The sequence below is a fragment of the Phalacrocorax aristotelis genome, chromosome 2 (assembly GCF_949628215.1).
Source record: "Phalacrocorax aristotelis chromosome 2, bGulAri2.1, whole genome shotgun sequence".
NCBI classification, from domain to species: domain Eukaryota; kingdom Metazoa; phylum Chordata; class Aves; order Suliformes; family Phalacrocoracidae; genus Phalacrocorax; species Phalacrocorax aristotelis.
The window spans coordinates 1,976,556-1,991,718 of NC_134277.1; the positions used below are offsets into that span (position 1 = coordinate 1,976,556).

General features: G+C 44.6%; 1 protein-coding gene across 3 annotated transcripts in view; it reads left to right on the plus strand.

Annotated features, from left to right (window-relative positions):
- The first annotated feature begins 1,581 nt into the window (after nt 1-1,581).
- MYL3 (myosin light chain 3) overlaps nt 1,582-15,163 on the plus strand; it is a 46,090-nt gene continuing 32,508 nt past the window's right edge. The window contains exons 1-2 of one of the 3 annotated variants that reach the window (XM_075082066.1): nt 1,582-2,021; nt 9,197-9,336. In XM_075082066.1, coding sequence (XP_074938167.1) covers nt 2,009-2,021; nt 9,197-9,336 — 153 coding nt within the window. In that variant the 5' untranslated portion in view covers nt 1,582-2,008. Of the gene's footprint in view, nt 2,022-8,727; nt 8,807-9,193; nt 9,337-15,163 lie in introns of those variants that run through there. The other 2 variants (XM_075082065.1, XM_075082067.1) reach the window with 2 other exon arrangements.

Genomic DNA, 15,163 nt, shown 5'->3' on the forward strand with positions numbered 1-15,163 from the left:
CATTTGAAGTTGTTCATGCTCATCTGCAAGCAGGATTTGGCCTACGGGAAACAGAAATGAAAGAAGCTGGATACATCTATTTTTGTTGTTGAACAGAAAGTTCCAACAGAGGTCTGGCTTGTTGAAGGCTGTTCCTTGTGATGTGGGATTTCTGCCTTCATCTCCCATCACATCAGGAGATAACATAAGCTCAGAGCTTCCCAAAGCTATGCTTAGTGCTATAGCTGTGTATGTCCTGGGAACTTGCTCTGATGGACTCCGGGCTCGGGCTTTGGTAATGGCTGGAGTTGAGACAGCTACCCAGAAAATTCATTAATGTCTCTTACACATCACTCTGAGAGCATCAGAACAGAAAAACAAGGGAATCTCAGACTCAGTCTGGGACCTTTGTTAACCCCAAAGTCACAATGCTGCATCAGTTACCACAACTTCACAGCTCAAAATCCAGGTTTATTTGGCTGGAGCTCATTTCATATAATTATCCATCCTGATTGATTGGTCTTCCAGGCTTCTTGCCTGCTAAGTGGAGTGATACAGATGCCTTTGAAAAGCAAATAAGACAGTTCTCCAAGAAAGTGCGATAAGCTGCTCTTTCTCCATGGAAATTTTTCTATTAGTTCCTAAAAGGGAACCTGAATGGACAATAACACAAAAGAATATGTGTATTTAGGAGGAGGGAGGAAAGAGGGAAGGATAACTTGTAGATCCAGTGTGGGAGCTAACTTGGCTTTCACATTAATGTGCTGCCTTTTGGTGTCCAGATAAGGAAAGAGTCAATTGGAGGCCCTGACTAGAGCTTTTTTTTGAGGTTGAAAGCAAGGGTCTTAATTACTTGGGGTATTTAACAGTGCCCAGTGCTCAGACTCTGGAGGTGACTGGAAAACTTCAGTTTCTGGAGGACTTCAGAACAAACTTTGCTTTAGGAGGTCTGATCTACCACTGTGATTCATCTACTTTGGGACAAAAAAAAATCTGTGTTTGATGATGGGTCTGGGTGAAGATGCTTCCCAGAATACCTACCACATTTCATTCAGTATGTGGTACATTGGTTTAATTTAAGTGGCAAGAATTTATGCTACAGATTTGCTTGCATGTGGCTGTTCAGAGAGGAGTGGGATATTCAACTTTTTATAGAAGATCCCATAAAAGAGGCTGTAGGATTAATTATCTCCTGTGTCCAGTACCAGATCAGAGAAGTCTCGTGACATGTCCTCTTCTCAGACTGTGAATCCAGATAAATTGCGCCTTGTTTTTTGTCCATCACTGGCCCCCTTTGGGTTGTTTTCTTAGTTTAGAGCCAGATCTCTGTGAATTCACTTTGGGTTGCTAGAAGAGGGCAGCTGTTACTTACAGTCCCTGGGATTATTTTTTCAGTTAATGCCAACAACACTGCTTGGAAGAAAGGAAGAAATCCACCTTTGCCCACCCCTTGCTCTGCAGCTGTCTTTGGTAGTGGTTTAGCAACGACTTGAAATACTCAGCTTTGAAATTTACGGCAGCCACGTTGCAGTACAAGTGGGGACAGTCAGAGGCTGTAAAAATAGTTGCAGTGCCATATGAGCTGCTGATCTCATACAGTACCAAAAAAGAGAGAGCAAAGGAACAGAAAGGAGAGCAAAATGACACAGCCCCACGGAAATCAGCTGCATGGATCTCATTTTTCCTTAAAACGGGCTTTATAAAGTTCAAAACACAAGGTGATGATGAAATGGTGATGGTAGTGGGGACTTCTGGAGAAATCAACTTGGATCTACCACTTTTGCCTTCAGCATCTGCTCTAGGATCTGCAAGGTCACCCTGAAAAGAAGTATTTTCTTGCCTGCTAAGTAACCAGTGATCAGGGTATGGGTAGTAACCTGTTGTCAGCCTGTCAGTCGCTGAGGCTGATCGTTTTACTTTGTCCCTGAGAAGATCAGGAGTTGACTTGCTCGTAGCCCATATGTATTCAAAGGAGAAGAATTCTCAGACTGTTGAGTCCCAGAGGCAAAGGCATAAAAACTTGTGATGGATGGAAGCTGGGGGTAGGTATACTCCTTTTGGAAATAAAGGAATGCATTATTTTATTCCTTTCCTGAAAAGAAGATTGAAATATCCTAGTGGGGATGAAATGGACTGTATGAGTATGGAAATGTGGAATTTCCTTACTTTAAGCAGCTGAAGGTTAAGCCTCCAATGTGAACGGCTGGGACTTCCTTTGCCAATGTATGTAGCAAAAGAAAAGTCTAGAAGGATGTTCACCCTACCTGTTAGAAAGACCCAAATTTGGAAAGAATGACCATCTGGGAGTGTTTCTTCATTTTGACAAAGAAAAGGCACAGCTGATCGCTCATCTAAAAGCTAGACATTTCATCGATGCTGAAGTTAAATGGCATCATTCTCCCCTAAAATTTCCAATAGGAACTAGATGATTTTCTGGAGAAAATAGAAGTCTATACTTAAAACAAGTAGGCTATCATGAAGCCTGCAAAATAGCTGTTAATTAGTCCTTTTAATTGTCATCTAACATTTTTTTCTCTCAACAGCCAGCTGTCGGATCCTGTTGATTTTTGTAGACTTCCACTTGCTTTGCAGCGGGACTTTAAGAGTTTGCTAAGGCTGTAATGCACAAAGCACTTCATTTCTGTTCCTTGTCCTTGTCCTGGTACTTAAATAGTCTTAAGATCCATGATATACTAATTTTCTACTAAACCCCACATGTAGCAAGGGCACATTCCCCTGAGTTTTGCGTCACCAGTGCTGCTTTGCTGCTTGTTATCTTCAGTGTTACATTTTCTATCTAGATTCAGCTGTTATTTTTTTTCTTTTCTTTTTTTCCCATCCCTCTCCCTGGCCCAATGAACAGCAAACATGTGTTCTCCTGATCCTAATAGTCAGAAAGCTAATGATGGTTACTGCCAGACAATCTACTATTCTGGTCTATATCCACAGCTGGTATAAATCAGCATAGTTCCATTGAAGTTAGTGGAACTCACTGATTTATAGCAGCTGAAAAGTTAGTCCAAAGGCAGGCGTTTGCTCTTCTTTTGAGCTGATGTTCCTATAGGGAGCAGTGGTAATATTGGTCAGACAATTCACCCTATGGAAACTGGGAGCAGCAAGAGTAATCTCAGAGAAAATTCTCAGTTTTACCTTTATTTCTGTCCTTCTCCACCTTTGCTCACAGCAGCTTCCCATCAGATAAACACCCTCTCGGTTGGCCCACTACATCCCTCTCTCTCCATCTGGATACAACCCCTTCTGCTGTTCCTTCCAGTATCTTCCTGTCTTGTTTTATCCGCTCAGGTATTAAGGCAAGGACGGAAAAACTGACAAGCTCCACAGTTAACAAAAATAGGGAGAGAAATTGAGATTTCTCAGAAGTTCCCTATCTGGTTTTCTTTTTCTTTGGTTTTTTACTTTTTCCCCCTCTTCTTTTTTTTTTTTTTCCCATCAACTATCTTTGAAATGCCATTGCTGTTTGAAAATATCTGATTTTATAACTTGGTTATATTAAAGTACAGAAGTTGAGTAGCGTAAGAGCAGATGTGGTTTGCAGCTTGCTTTCTTTGTCCAACAGCTGACAATACATCTGCTGTGCTGGGGACTGAAGGAGCAGAAAAACAGATCGTCTTCTGGTTTCAAATCTAAAAACACTTTTTCTCTGTTCTCTGGGGAAGACACTCAAGCTGCGACCATCTTACAACTCTAAGGACAGCATTCCTTATTGGGAAACGTTGCACAACTACTTTTGGTTGGAGAGAGAACATCTTTGACGTGCTCTCAACCTCTCATTTAAAGATGTCTGGAGAGCTTCCATCAATGGTTGTTTCTGAAGAGAGAATTGAAATTTAAATTCAAAGATTAATTTTATTTTTATTTTTAACCCCAACCTACTTGGGGTGTGTGTCTTAGTCTTTTGAGAAGTCAAAAATCAGAAAACTCAGACATTTTGGCCCCAAATACTTCAATTCAAATATCCCACAACATTATTTCATGAAAACTGTTAACTTTTCTCAGGTCATTGTTTTCCTCAGGAGGAGGCGATTCACATTCTCTGTAGTCTCCTCTACTCGGTCTGAGGGCTAGATAATCTCATCTAGGCTCCCTTTCCTCTGAAATGTTGGACCAGATGGTCTTTCGAGGTCCCTTCCAACCTCGGCTATTCTCTGATTCCAGTAAAGCTGGGCTGACAGACTTATCAAGGACCAGAGAGTCATAAAGCACTGTGGCAGTACTCCCAAATTTAAATGATTCAGATTTTGGCCAGAATATTTTGTTTTCACTTCTATTTTTTCTGGTTCTCAAATTCTTTTTTATTTTTTCCTGTGGGAAATGTCTTGAGCTCTGTTCTCTTTCAGAATGACCCCACTCCATCTCTCAGGAGAAACTTATCATAACCCAATGATCAAGAGAATTTTAGAAAATTCACAGCTAGACTAGCCTCTGCTGTAGGACTCTAGGGTGACTCTGGAATAGCTTTTTGGCACTGAGATCTGCTGCTAACATCTGTTGTGAGCACAACTGAAAAATTGAAGAACTCCCCCCCACCCCCTGCTCTTCAAAGCCTATTAATAGGAAGAGGGATTTTTGGTCAGGGTTTTTTTTGCAGCTGCTGGGACTCTGGGGATCCTCAGGGAAGAGATGAATGGGGGGTTTAGGGCAAGATAAGCTGCATTGGTTTGGCTGTTTGCAGAAGGATTTACAGGGCATTGGAGTACCTTTAATCTGTGGAATTGATCCAAGACATCCAACAGTGGTTATCCAGCCCTGCAGGTACTTAATACTCATAAGGTACCTCCCTGGTTTACCTTGACATTGTATATTTAAATAAAGATAAGCATACATATATGCAGTAATCGTGTAGATGGTGTTACTGCCTGCCATCTCCGCTACTTTGTGATGAAAAAACAAAGTGCAGCTGTGAGAAAGAGCTGTTATGAAGGTATTTTAGTCATCAGTAGGTCTACATGAATAAAATAAACAGACATCAGGAGGGGATTGGCCATGGGTCTAGAAGAGGAACAGACAGGTAGGAGGCCGCATAAAATCCAGAAGTATTTAACTGAGATTTTTTGGCATTGCCAGGTGCCTCCCCTCCACGCAGAATGGACAATTTACAAAAAGTGGCAGGATACTGCAACTGTTTTGGTTTTGACAGAAGTGCAAAGGAACTTTTCTGTGAACTGTGCCAACCAGATGTATCGTGAATATACTTTAGCATGAATATATAAAAAAATATATGGAGATAATCTTTGTATGACACTGTGACTACAGAATTTTGGCTGAGAATCAGACTGAGGTGAGCCTTTAGCCACCTTTCTGGATCATCTTTGCCACTATTTCTCTAATGTCTTTTTATTAAAGAACAGCTGAAGGGGAAACAAGAAAAAAACACCAACAACCTCCACAACCACGGCTGATTTGTGGAATTTAGAAGAGAAAGTGAAATATCACTCTCCTTGTTATTTTGGTCTCTTCTTATCTTGCAGAGGTGGAGGTAACAAGATCCCATGCTGCTGTTGAGCTGCTGCTGGCATCTTAATTGCCTAGTATTTTCCAGTGCTGTTTTCAGTTCAGGAATAAGATCTGGTGGCTTTTTCAAATGGTGTGTAAAACACACTTATGTACTTAGGCTGGTGCCTGCTCAGATGCTGTCCTTGTGGTTACGGCTGCTCCCAGAGCGCATGCTAATTTGCACTGCAGTACTGCTGCTTTGAATTAGCAGAACCCAGAATTTCCTGGGTCTGTGCTGGTTCCTGCGATGTCAACTAAGTCTGTAGTGGGGGAACCTGGTGAAATTACTCCCCGGCGTTTTTTTTGGGATGGTAGAAAGCTCTTAAAAGTCTCTAGCCATGACTCAATTCGATGCAGAAATCAATGCAGCAAAACTTTTTACATGGCATGAAAACAAGGCATGATTTGAGTTATTTCTTCACAGAATTATCTCCAGCTTGCAAAGTTTGCAGAGATTGCTTATTGTTGTCAGCAGGGTACATGAGGTACTTTCCACACTTAATTCTTGTTCTGGCAGAAAATGGGCAAATGAGAAATAGAAACCTGCAGAAAAACCTCTACTCTGGGGCTTTGCAATATGAAGGAAATCTCAAAAGATGTAATTCAGCCCAGGTAGGATTAATCTAATTTAATTTAGGTGTCTACAATGTAAATATCTTTATTTACATTTACATTTACATTTACAGCGAACTGTGTGGCTCTGCTCCCATCACAGTCAACAGAGATCTAGTCCGCTTATTCAGTGAGAGGGTGATGCATCTCTTCCTGCTGAAGGAATCTATGCCTTCACTCAGCTGCTGAAATGCAAGTATCTCGTGTCATCTGAGATGCCTCTGCCTACAACGGCCTCTCCAGAACTGTGTGGGTGTCCTGTAGTTTAATCAGGGGATGGGATTCGTTTGCCTATGTCAGAGTTCCTAGAGCCGTTTCTGCTGCCCTGAGATGTGTATGGGATGGGCAGGTGTGCCCTTATGGCACAGACCCTATGGGAGACTGAGTCCCTTCTGCAACGGCAGCTGACAGCCAGGTGGGATCATCTAGTGCATCTCTGTTGCACCTCGAATGCACGTGAATCCCACCCTACAAATGTAGGTTTCTACCTTAGGGAAGCTGAACTGCTCCCCTGGCTGCACTGATTGTAGTGAGCAGATCAATATGGCAGCCCAGGGGCCCAAACGTGCCCTGGGGGGCATCGAGCCCTGCATCGCAGCCGGGTGAGGGGGGGATTGTCCTGCTCTGCCCCGCGCTGGGGCGGCCTCACCCCGAGCGCTGTGGGCAGCGTTGGGCGCCGCAGGACATTGAGGGTATAAAGCTACTGCAGAGTGTCCCGAGGGGGCCGCGGGGCTGGGGAAGGGTTTAGAGGGGAAACCGTACGAGGGGCGGCTGGAGTCCCTGGGTTTGTTCAGCTGGAGCAGAGGAGGCCGAGGGCAGCCTCATGGCGCTCTGCAGCTCCCTCCCGAGGGCAGGAGGAGGGGCAGGGCTGGTCTCTGCTCTCTGGTGCCCAACGCCAGGCCCCGAGGGAATGGCAGGGAGATGTGCCAGGGGAGGGTGAGGCTGGGCATTAGGGAAAGGTCCTTCCCCCAGAGGGTGGTGGGGCCCTGGCACAGGCTCCCCAGGGAGGCATCACGGCACCAGCCTGGCGATATTCCAGAAGCACTTGGACAAGGCCCTCAGAGACACGGTGTGAATTTGGGGTGTCCTGTGCAGGGAAAGGAGCTGGGCTCGATGGTCCTTGTGGGTCCCTTCCCGCTCAGGGCATTCTGTGATTCTATAAGTCTATGCTGATAAGTTGCTCTCAGAAACTCCTTCCCCAGATGCACGTGCAGACACGTGGATGGGACTGGTGGACTCCATCGGAGTGGATCTGTGGCTGTGGTGAGCTGAAGGGGAATAGAGTCTGGTCTGGCTGGAGTGAGCAGGCAGATGTCGGCACCACTTGTCATGGAGACATATCCCTTCTCTCTTACCAGCTCTGTGGAGGGCACCAAAACCGAGTTTCCTGGAAGGTGGCAGGCTGCCAGGATAAAGGAAATTCTCCAGGCTGTCCCTATAACACCGAAACACCAAAATACCTCACCCGCTTGGTCAGGAGCAGCTCATGGCTCCTGTTATAGACAATGTTCCTGAAATGTCCTCTTTGATTAGAGGAGTTTTGCTTCCCCTTATCCAAAAAGCACAAATTACCATTACTGTGGTACTCACGTTATTGCAGTCATGTATCGATTACTAATACTGTGGCATTGCCTCAGACCTGGCTGGAGTCAGAAAGCAGGCTCTGATCCAGGTAGGCTATGGACCTGTGTGCTACGGTGCACAGACACAAAGCTCGGCCCTTCCCCGTTCCCCCTCCAGGCTCTTCAGCATCCCCAACTGTTTTCGCTTGCTGAAGCCATGATGGAGGAAGCATCTTAACGAGGGTGGCCAGCTTTCTGTGTAGGATTCGTGTCACACTTCAAAGCTGCTTGTGTGCTGCCAGTATGTGCCGTGATTTGGGAGCAGCTGGGCAGGATAAAGCACCACCGTTCTTCCAGCAAAGCCACCCAGGGAACTGAGGAGTGTGGAGAGGCAGGTACTGGGAGTGATGCTGACAGTGGTGTCGGGAAAAGCAGGACTCAAAAGGGTTTGAATGGTAGATTATGAGATACCATAGTACGTGTAACAGAGAGATTTATGATTCAACTGATATTTTTTTGAAATGCCAGCATAGAGATCCTTTTCAAATACATTGTGTTTTGGTGGGTGGTTGTCTTGTTACAGGGGATGATGTTTTTTTTGAAAAAAAAATAATCTAGGCAATGTGGAAGCGTCCATGTCTCAAAGAGTGACCTCCTGATTTAGAAAAATGACATAAACAAATGCAGATCTGAAAATTGTTAACTCCATTTTGCTTTGTAGAGGGCTTACTTAAACCAAAGTAAGGATGGGATTAGAAAAGCTTTAAATGTATACCCTTATCTTAGTTATTTTAGTAGGAATTTGGCATTCAAGTATATAAAATGGTCTGGAAAATCTCAGCTATGAGGATGTACTTACAGACACCCAGTGGTATCCCAGACCGTGCGTGTGTGTGCGTTTTAGAACCATCCTGCTATAAGCAATACTGCTTCTTCCCACCTTCCCAGGAGAAGACCAGTGTGTGATCTGAGGCATGAATTCTCCCCTGTGCCAGCTGACATGGTGATGGTCAATCTCCCATATAGCTCCATCCTCATGTCTAAATATAAATCCGTGCTTGCCTTTTAACGAACCGCAGCACAACAAAAGCCAGGGGTGCCGTGCAGCCTGAAAGAGGCTCAGCAAGTGAGCTGAGAAGGTAAGTGTCAGCGTGGCTCTGCGGAGGATAAAGCGCATCGATGGGACCTGGGTTGTAAGCCAACCTCTCCCTTGCACATGCACAGCATGCACACCAAAAATGTTTGACCCAGCGCCAGCCTCAGCCCTAAAACCCCCAAACTCTCTTTCCATTTAAGCGCTAATTCGTAACAACACCGTATCGAATGGCTCTAAAATAGCCGGGTAAATGTCTTGTCCTTTTATAGCAGTGGCCCTATTGTAAGCTCTGGCATGTGACAGGTCTGAGAGTGACACAATGTGTGACTTCAAGAGACTGGACAGGATAAAGACCTGTGCGCGCTGGTGATTTATCCTGCAGCAGCCACCTCTTTCCTGTCTGTCTGCCTCCCTCTATCCCTTTCTAAAGCAGCCCACCAGCAAACCGATATGCCTCCAAAGAAGCCTGAACCTAAGAAGGCCGAACCGAAGAAGGAAGAACCCAAACCAGCGCCAAAACCAGCAGAACCAGAACCCAAAAAAGAAGTTGAATTTAACCCAGCTTCTATCAAAGTATGTATTTTTTGAGCTGGCATGGGAGGAAGCAGACTGGTGGGGCTCGGGTTGGTGGTGGTTCTGGTGGTGGTGTATTCAATGCTGCAAGATGACATTCTCCAAAAGTAGCTCTTGGTTTCGAGCAGAAAGTGAGCAGCAAAAGCAATTGCCAAAGGCAGAGTAAGAGTGGGAGCAAAGTCACTGGGGGCTTTGCTAAACAAAGATGCTAAAAGCTGAATCGTATTTTATCTGAGGATGTTCAGACCTGTTTGTCCCATCTTACCCCCAGAGTAGCAAATTTTATTACATGCAAGCTTCACTGACCTCAGTGGGAAACTTGTTGCTCCTCTGCAGGCACTATTGCAGGTAGGTGCCAGGAAGCCTTGCTGTGCTCAGGGCTGACCACTGCCTAACCAATGGCCAAGGCTAGACTGTAGGCTTGGAGAGGGCTTGGAGCATGGGATGAGTTCATTTCTCTCTGCCTGAAATGCATCACTTTAGTAGATATCACCAGCCTGGGGCTTCCTTAAAGAGAGCCGGTGACACCTCCTGTTGCTTTCCAGAAAAACCCAACAGAATGGTAAAGGAACTGTGTGCTTAGGTGTGCGTTTTGGAAGGCAGAGAGAAACTTGGGCAAAACTCCAGATTTCCTAAATGACCTGCTGCTTTCAGGTTCTGCCCCAAGCATTCCTCTGAAGACCATGAGCCTTCTTCTCCTCCTTATCCTTTAGAGAAGTGTCTGCTGGAAAGAGCCACTGCTGATCTCAGCAGGGTTTGCTGAAGTCTTGCTCAACTGTGTAAGGACAAGATTATGTTTCCAAAAACATTTTGAAATAGGTTTTGAGAGAATCTGGGGTCACTGCTCTAATCCTGAGATACCTAAGTGGCATCACATTGCCCTTTCAGCAAACCACCCCTTTGACAGGGAACTGCCAATGTTTAGGAAACACTCAAGGTTTTAAAGCCATGAAGTAGGTAATTCCAGTGAAATGATGCTGGAGATCTGCTTCTGTTTCAAATGCTGGGTTTTTTCTCTTCCATGGGAATTGACCCTTCAGCAGATATCTGACAGTGACTTTTATTTCAAAAGAAATTTCTCTCAGAGAATGATAAAGAGAAAGAAATTATATATTCCTACGGAAATGACCATGAAATGGACTATCAAAGAGTGACCTCTTGGCTTATGAAAATGCAATAAGCAAATAAAGATCTAAAAATGACTAGTTCCCCTTTGCTCCTTCTGTACCACAGACATTTACAGGCAACGTCAGAGCCCCCCCCGCGCCCATCTTTAGGAACAGCTTTCCCATATTGTTTGCACAGTACATGCCCCATGTTGGACAGGCACTGCAAGACATAGCAGGGTTGCTTTGCAAGGCATTGCCCTTTGGGGGAAGAAGAGGGGCTTTGCAGCACCTCACGGGTTTCTTTCTCACGGGGATTTGGACCAGACAACGACTGGGTGTAAATCAGCTTAATTTTGTTGATTAGTTTAAAGGAGCCAGGTTCTTTCCTGTTACTTACAAGAAACTGAGCAACCAACAGGGGAGTCCTGGTGATGACCTGTGCTTAAGGTGAGCCAGAGGGCATGAGACAAGAGTAGATGATGCCAAGGAGGAAAATGGGGCAGCACTCCACTGCCATGCATGGTGCCAGCTCCTCAGAGCTCAGGTGAGGGATGGATGTCCCTGGGACCCTCTCTCGTTAGCTCAAAAAGTCATTTTCTTCCTCAGGAAAACACAGAAACTATAAAAGAAAGGGCATAAGTTACTCTGCCTCTTCAGCGTGCCTCCCGAGCACACCGCAACAGGTCCCATGGGTGGCTTGTAAACCAGGGGCTGCTGAAACCATTTGCTTCTTCCACAGGGATCTGGCTCCTGCAGCTGGGGATTTCTAACAAAGGAAGCACTGGAAGTGGGTTTGTTCTTCATTGAATCATAAAGGCCTTGAAAATCTTCCAGTAAAAATACTGGTGGGGGGGGGAAAAAAAAAAAGCAATCATTTGTAACTATATGAAGAAGAAATCAGACCTCAAAGAATTCGGTTTTGAGCTAGTTGCTAGACTAATGACACCAGAGTTAGAGCTATGCTCTGAGAAGGACCTCCACTGTGACCTTGGGCAAGTGGTACATGGTGGGATCCAGCTCTCTGCTGACACCTCTGTACTTAACATTCCTGCACTGTAAAAGGAGGAGGGGGCAATTGTAATAGCTTCTCTTAGAGGGCATGGATACCTTCAGCTGGGGAGCCATGACATTGTGGTAATATTCAGCTGGGATACGGTGACATTGTGGTATGAAGGGCAGCGAAGTCCAGTAGAGAGATGAGTTGTAATTAAAAAAATAAAGACAAACAAACCCCAGACTGGCACCACTCAAAAATTAATCATGCATCTTTGCAGCCACCACAATTTCAAAATCACCAAATACATTTCATCAAAATAGGACTTGAAAAAAATTCATTTCTACATTTTTTTAAAACTTACTCGCTCTGCATAATTCATAAAAATTCTTATTTTTCCTTCTCGTGCAATTTGTAATTATGGACTCTTGTGATGTTCTTTAAAGTGTATTGAGTTCCTAAAAAGTAAGTAAATCCAGCACTCCTGTGATAACATCATTTCATCTTTGCAGAGACTATTCCATTATCTACTATATTCAAAATTAGACTATGGAAAGCATTGGTAGATGCATGTTTTGGGTCTGTTTAGTTTAGTTTAGTTTTTCAAAAACTTGTAGCAAGGGGAGATGGTATTCTCTAAATACGTTTTCCTGGGAATTTTTCAATTAAATGTTATTCATCAAAAATGCTTTTGGTAAAATTGAAGATATTTGTGCACAAGGGCTGGGTCTGGCAAATCTACGGCTTCCTGTTCCATAAACCTAGCCCTGGTGGAGCTCAGGCCATCTGGTGTAGATCAGAATACCTCCCTAGATCATTGAACAATATTTGAAAAAAATGCTTTAATGAGTTTTGAAATTCTCCAAATATCCCGTTTCTGCATTCCAAGATGAAACTGGTTCTTGTTTTCAGGCAGAAGATAATCTATAGTTAAAAAAAAGCGAGGGAAACAAACTTGTGTCAAAACAAAATGTTAAAAATGATCAGAATGCGTCTTTGATGGGAATGTCTCTAATTATCAATATTTATTCTCAGACCTTATTGTGCAATTGTGTATTTGGAAGTTTTAAAGTTTCAGAACTAAAATGTTTCTATTTTCCTGACTGTTATAGCCTGCTGGCCTCATAATGGTCTAAGAGCCTTATTTCACACTCCCAAATCATCTTAGATTTTCCCGCTATCTTTCTCTTGCTGTTTCACAGTCTCAATCTCTGTTGGGTCTGTATTGGGATGTCAGATATAGCGGCCTAAATGTGAGGTAAGTCTCCTTAAGTAAATGCAGTTATTCGAAACTTTTAGTGTTACTCCCATATACACTCCCATAGAATTTGACCCAATATTTAGAAATCTTCAAAGGAGATTGGGTGCGATTGAATGTTGTTTGCAAGTCATAGACGATACTTTGGGGGGCTTTTTTTTTTATTTCTTTTTCTGTAAGAGCGTGGCTGAGTCCATAAGCAAGTCATTCTCTTGGATGGCCCCTGAAGCTCTTTGCTTTGGGGAACATATTGTCCTGAAGAGATTTTTTTTAGCAAGCAGATTGCCTTTCCATTATATCTAATGCATTTCCACCTGAATGCTGCCTTTTAGCGGGGGGGTGGGGGCACATTTTGCCAGAACTACATTCTGCTCTCCTGAAAAATAGGGAGGCTGATACGAAACGGGATTCATCCTTTCTTGTTAGGGACGCAGACTCTGTGACTGGCTTTAACTATTGGAAAGTTGGTCATTGATCTCAAACAGCTCGTCCATAATCACCAGAGAGAAATTCTTTAGAGGTTCATCCCTTGCAGTGGTGCTAAACACCTGTATCAGGATGGACTGAATCACGCTTGGGAGACGCTGATCTGTTGATAAAGGGAGATGAGACAGGTATTTGGGCGCCAATATTTCAGCAGCTAAAGTTAGCTGAGATGACGTGTGCTCAAAGTCCAGTGAATCCCGGGTGCAGAAAGGCCACAGAGAGACAGCTGGCATATGTGCGGACCTGGAAGGGACATGACTTACCATATAGAGTTATCCTTAATAACCACATTGTCCCACGTCATCACTTGATATGCTTATTGCAGCATCACGCAGTAATACAGGTGCTTGGGGAAAAAAAACAGCCATTGTTTATTTTTGTGGAGTGCTGTGATCTTGAAGCCATGTGAAACCTGTTCTCCCTGAAAAGCCCTGCAGGCTTCCGAACATCTGCAGGGACACTAAAAAAAAATAAAAGCTTCTTCCCTTTTTCTGAAAGAAAAGGTGTAAGAGCGTCGGGGATGGGAGCAGCCACGAGGGAAACACACAGGCATCGCGCAGCACCAGTGAAGACGAGGTTTTGCAGGACGTGCCTGTTCCTCTCCAAAGCACCGAGCACGCCGCGGTGCGATGGCGGGGTCGTGGGCAGGCAGACGTGCAGGGGTGCACGTGCAAACCATCGCTGCAGTGTGAAGTGGGGCTGAGCAGAGGTCAGGGTGGCTGCTGTCTTGGGGGGGCAGAGGGAGGCAAATGTCTCCTCGGGGAGATGGATTGATTTTTAAGGAGAGAAATGCCATTTCAACAACAAATGTCCTGGTAGGTGAGATTGCAAGAGCAGTTTTGGGTGCCTTGTTGAAGAATTTATTCTGGGCTGAAGTGACTGAAATAACTGTCTCAGAGTGAGCTTCAGCATGGGAGAAATGTGTATGAGTTATTAGTGGACATTGCTGTGAGGAGGGCTTAGATGGGGGAATGAAAAAACAGGACTGACTTTGTGGATAAAAGGGATTTTGTTGGGTAAATGTGTCGCATTGGCGTGCATGAGAGAAAAAAAAATTGCTCTATTAAACATGTGGCTGCATTAAAGTAATTCGGTTTATGGGAAAAATGAATGTGTGTACAAGAGGGTGAAGCAGCATATGGCACCTTTGTGCCTTCGTGTGCGAAGAGGTACTTGTGCCAGGCAGAGGTTTTGTAGTCACGTTTTTGAGGAGTTTGTGTATGCGATCACTAGCCATGGGGTGTGTGCCCTGATTTGTTGGAGTTTTGAAGCTGCGTGAGAGGTTTTGAATGTACCTTTTATTCAGAGAGAGGAATTTAGCTACATCCCTGGCTTCTCTAAGAAGAGAGGGGAGTGTGTGTGTGTACGTGTAGGGGTGAAGGGTTTTGTAGGCAAAAAAGGCTGCTTTGTGAGTAAAAAAGCTGATGTGTTGGCCCACTTGAGGGAGAATTTGAGTGTGCAAAAGAAGTATTTTATCTGGATGTGTGAGGCAAACAGGGTACGAGCTCGTGGGCACACATCTGGCGTAGGGGCTCAGCAGTGGATAACCTTGTAGGTGGCTGGTGGCAGGAGTGTAAGGTCCTGTGCAGCATAGACCCGTGGAAAGCACGACACAACCAGGGCTGTGTAGGAAAAGGGGGGCTTTTCTTCCCAGAAAAAGCCATTTTGCTGGGTCAAGGTTAGGACATCCCAGCATGGCCGTGATTTCAATCAGCACATTGAAGAACCCCTTCCCTCTGCTGCAGAGACAACAGGAGCAGGTTTCTTCAGAGTCATGCACCAATCTGTTTCACCCCTGCTTTAAACCAGGAAAGCACATCTATGTCAACACTGCATCAGGTAGAAGGTGGTACAGCGTTGTCCCTGAGCCACCCACACAGGCAGCACAGTGCTCAGTGTGGGGACTATTTCTTTGGGTCTCTGAGTAGAATCATAGAACCACAGAATGGTTTGGGTGAGAAGGGACCTTTCGAGGCCATC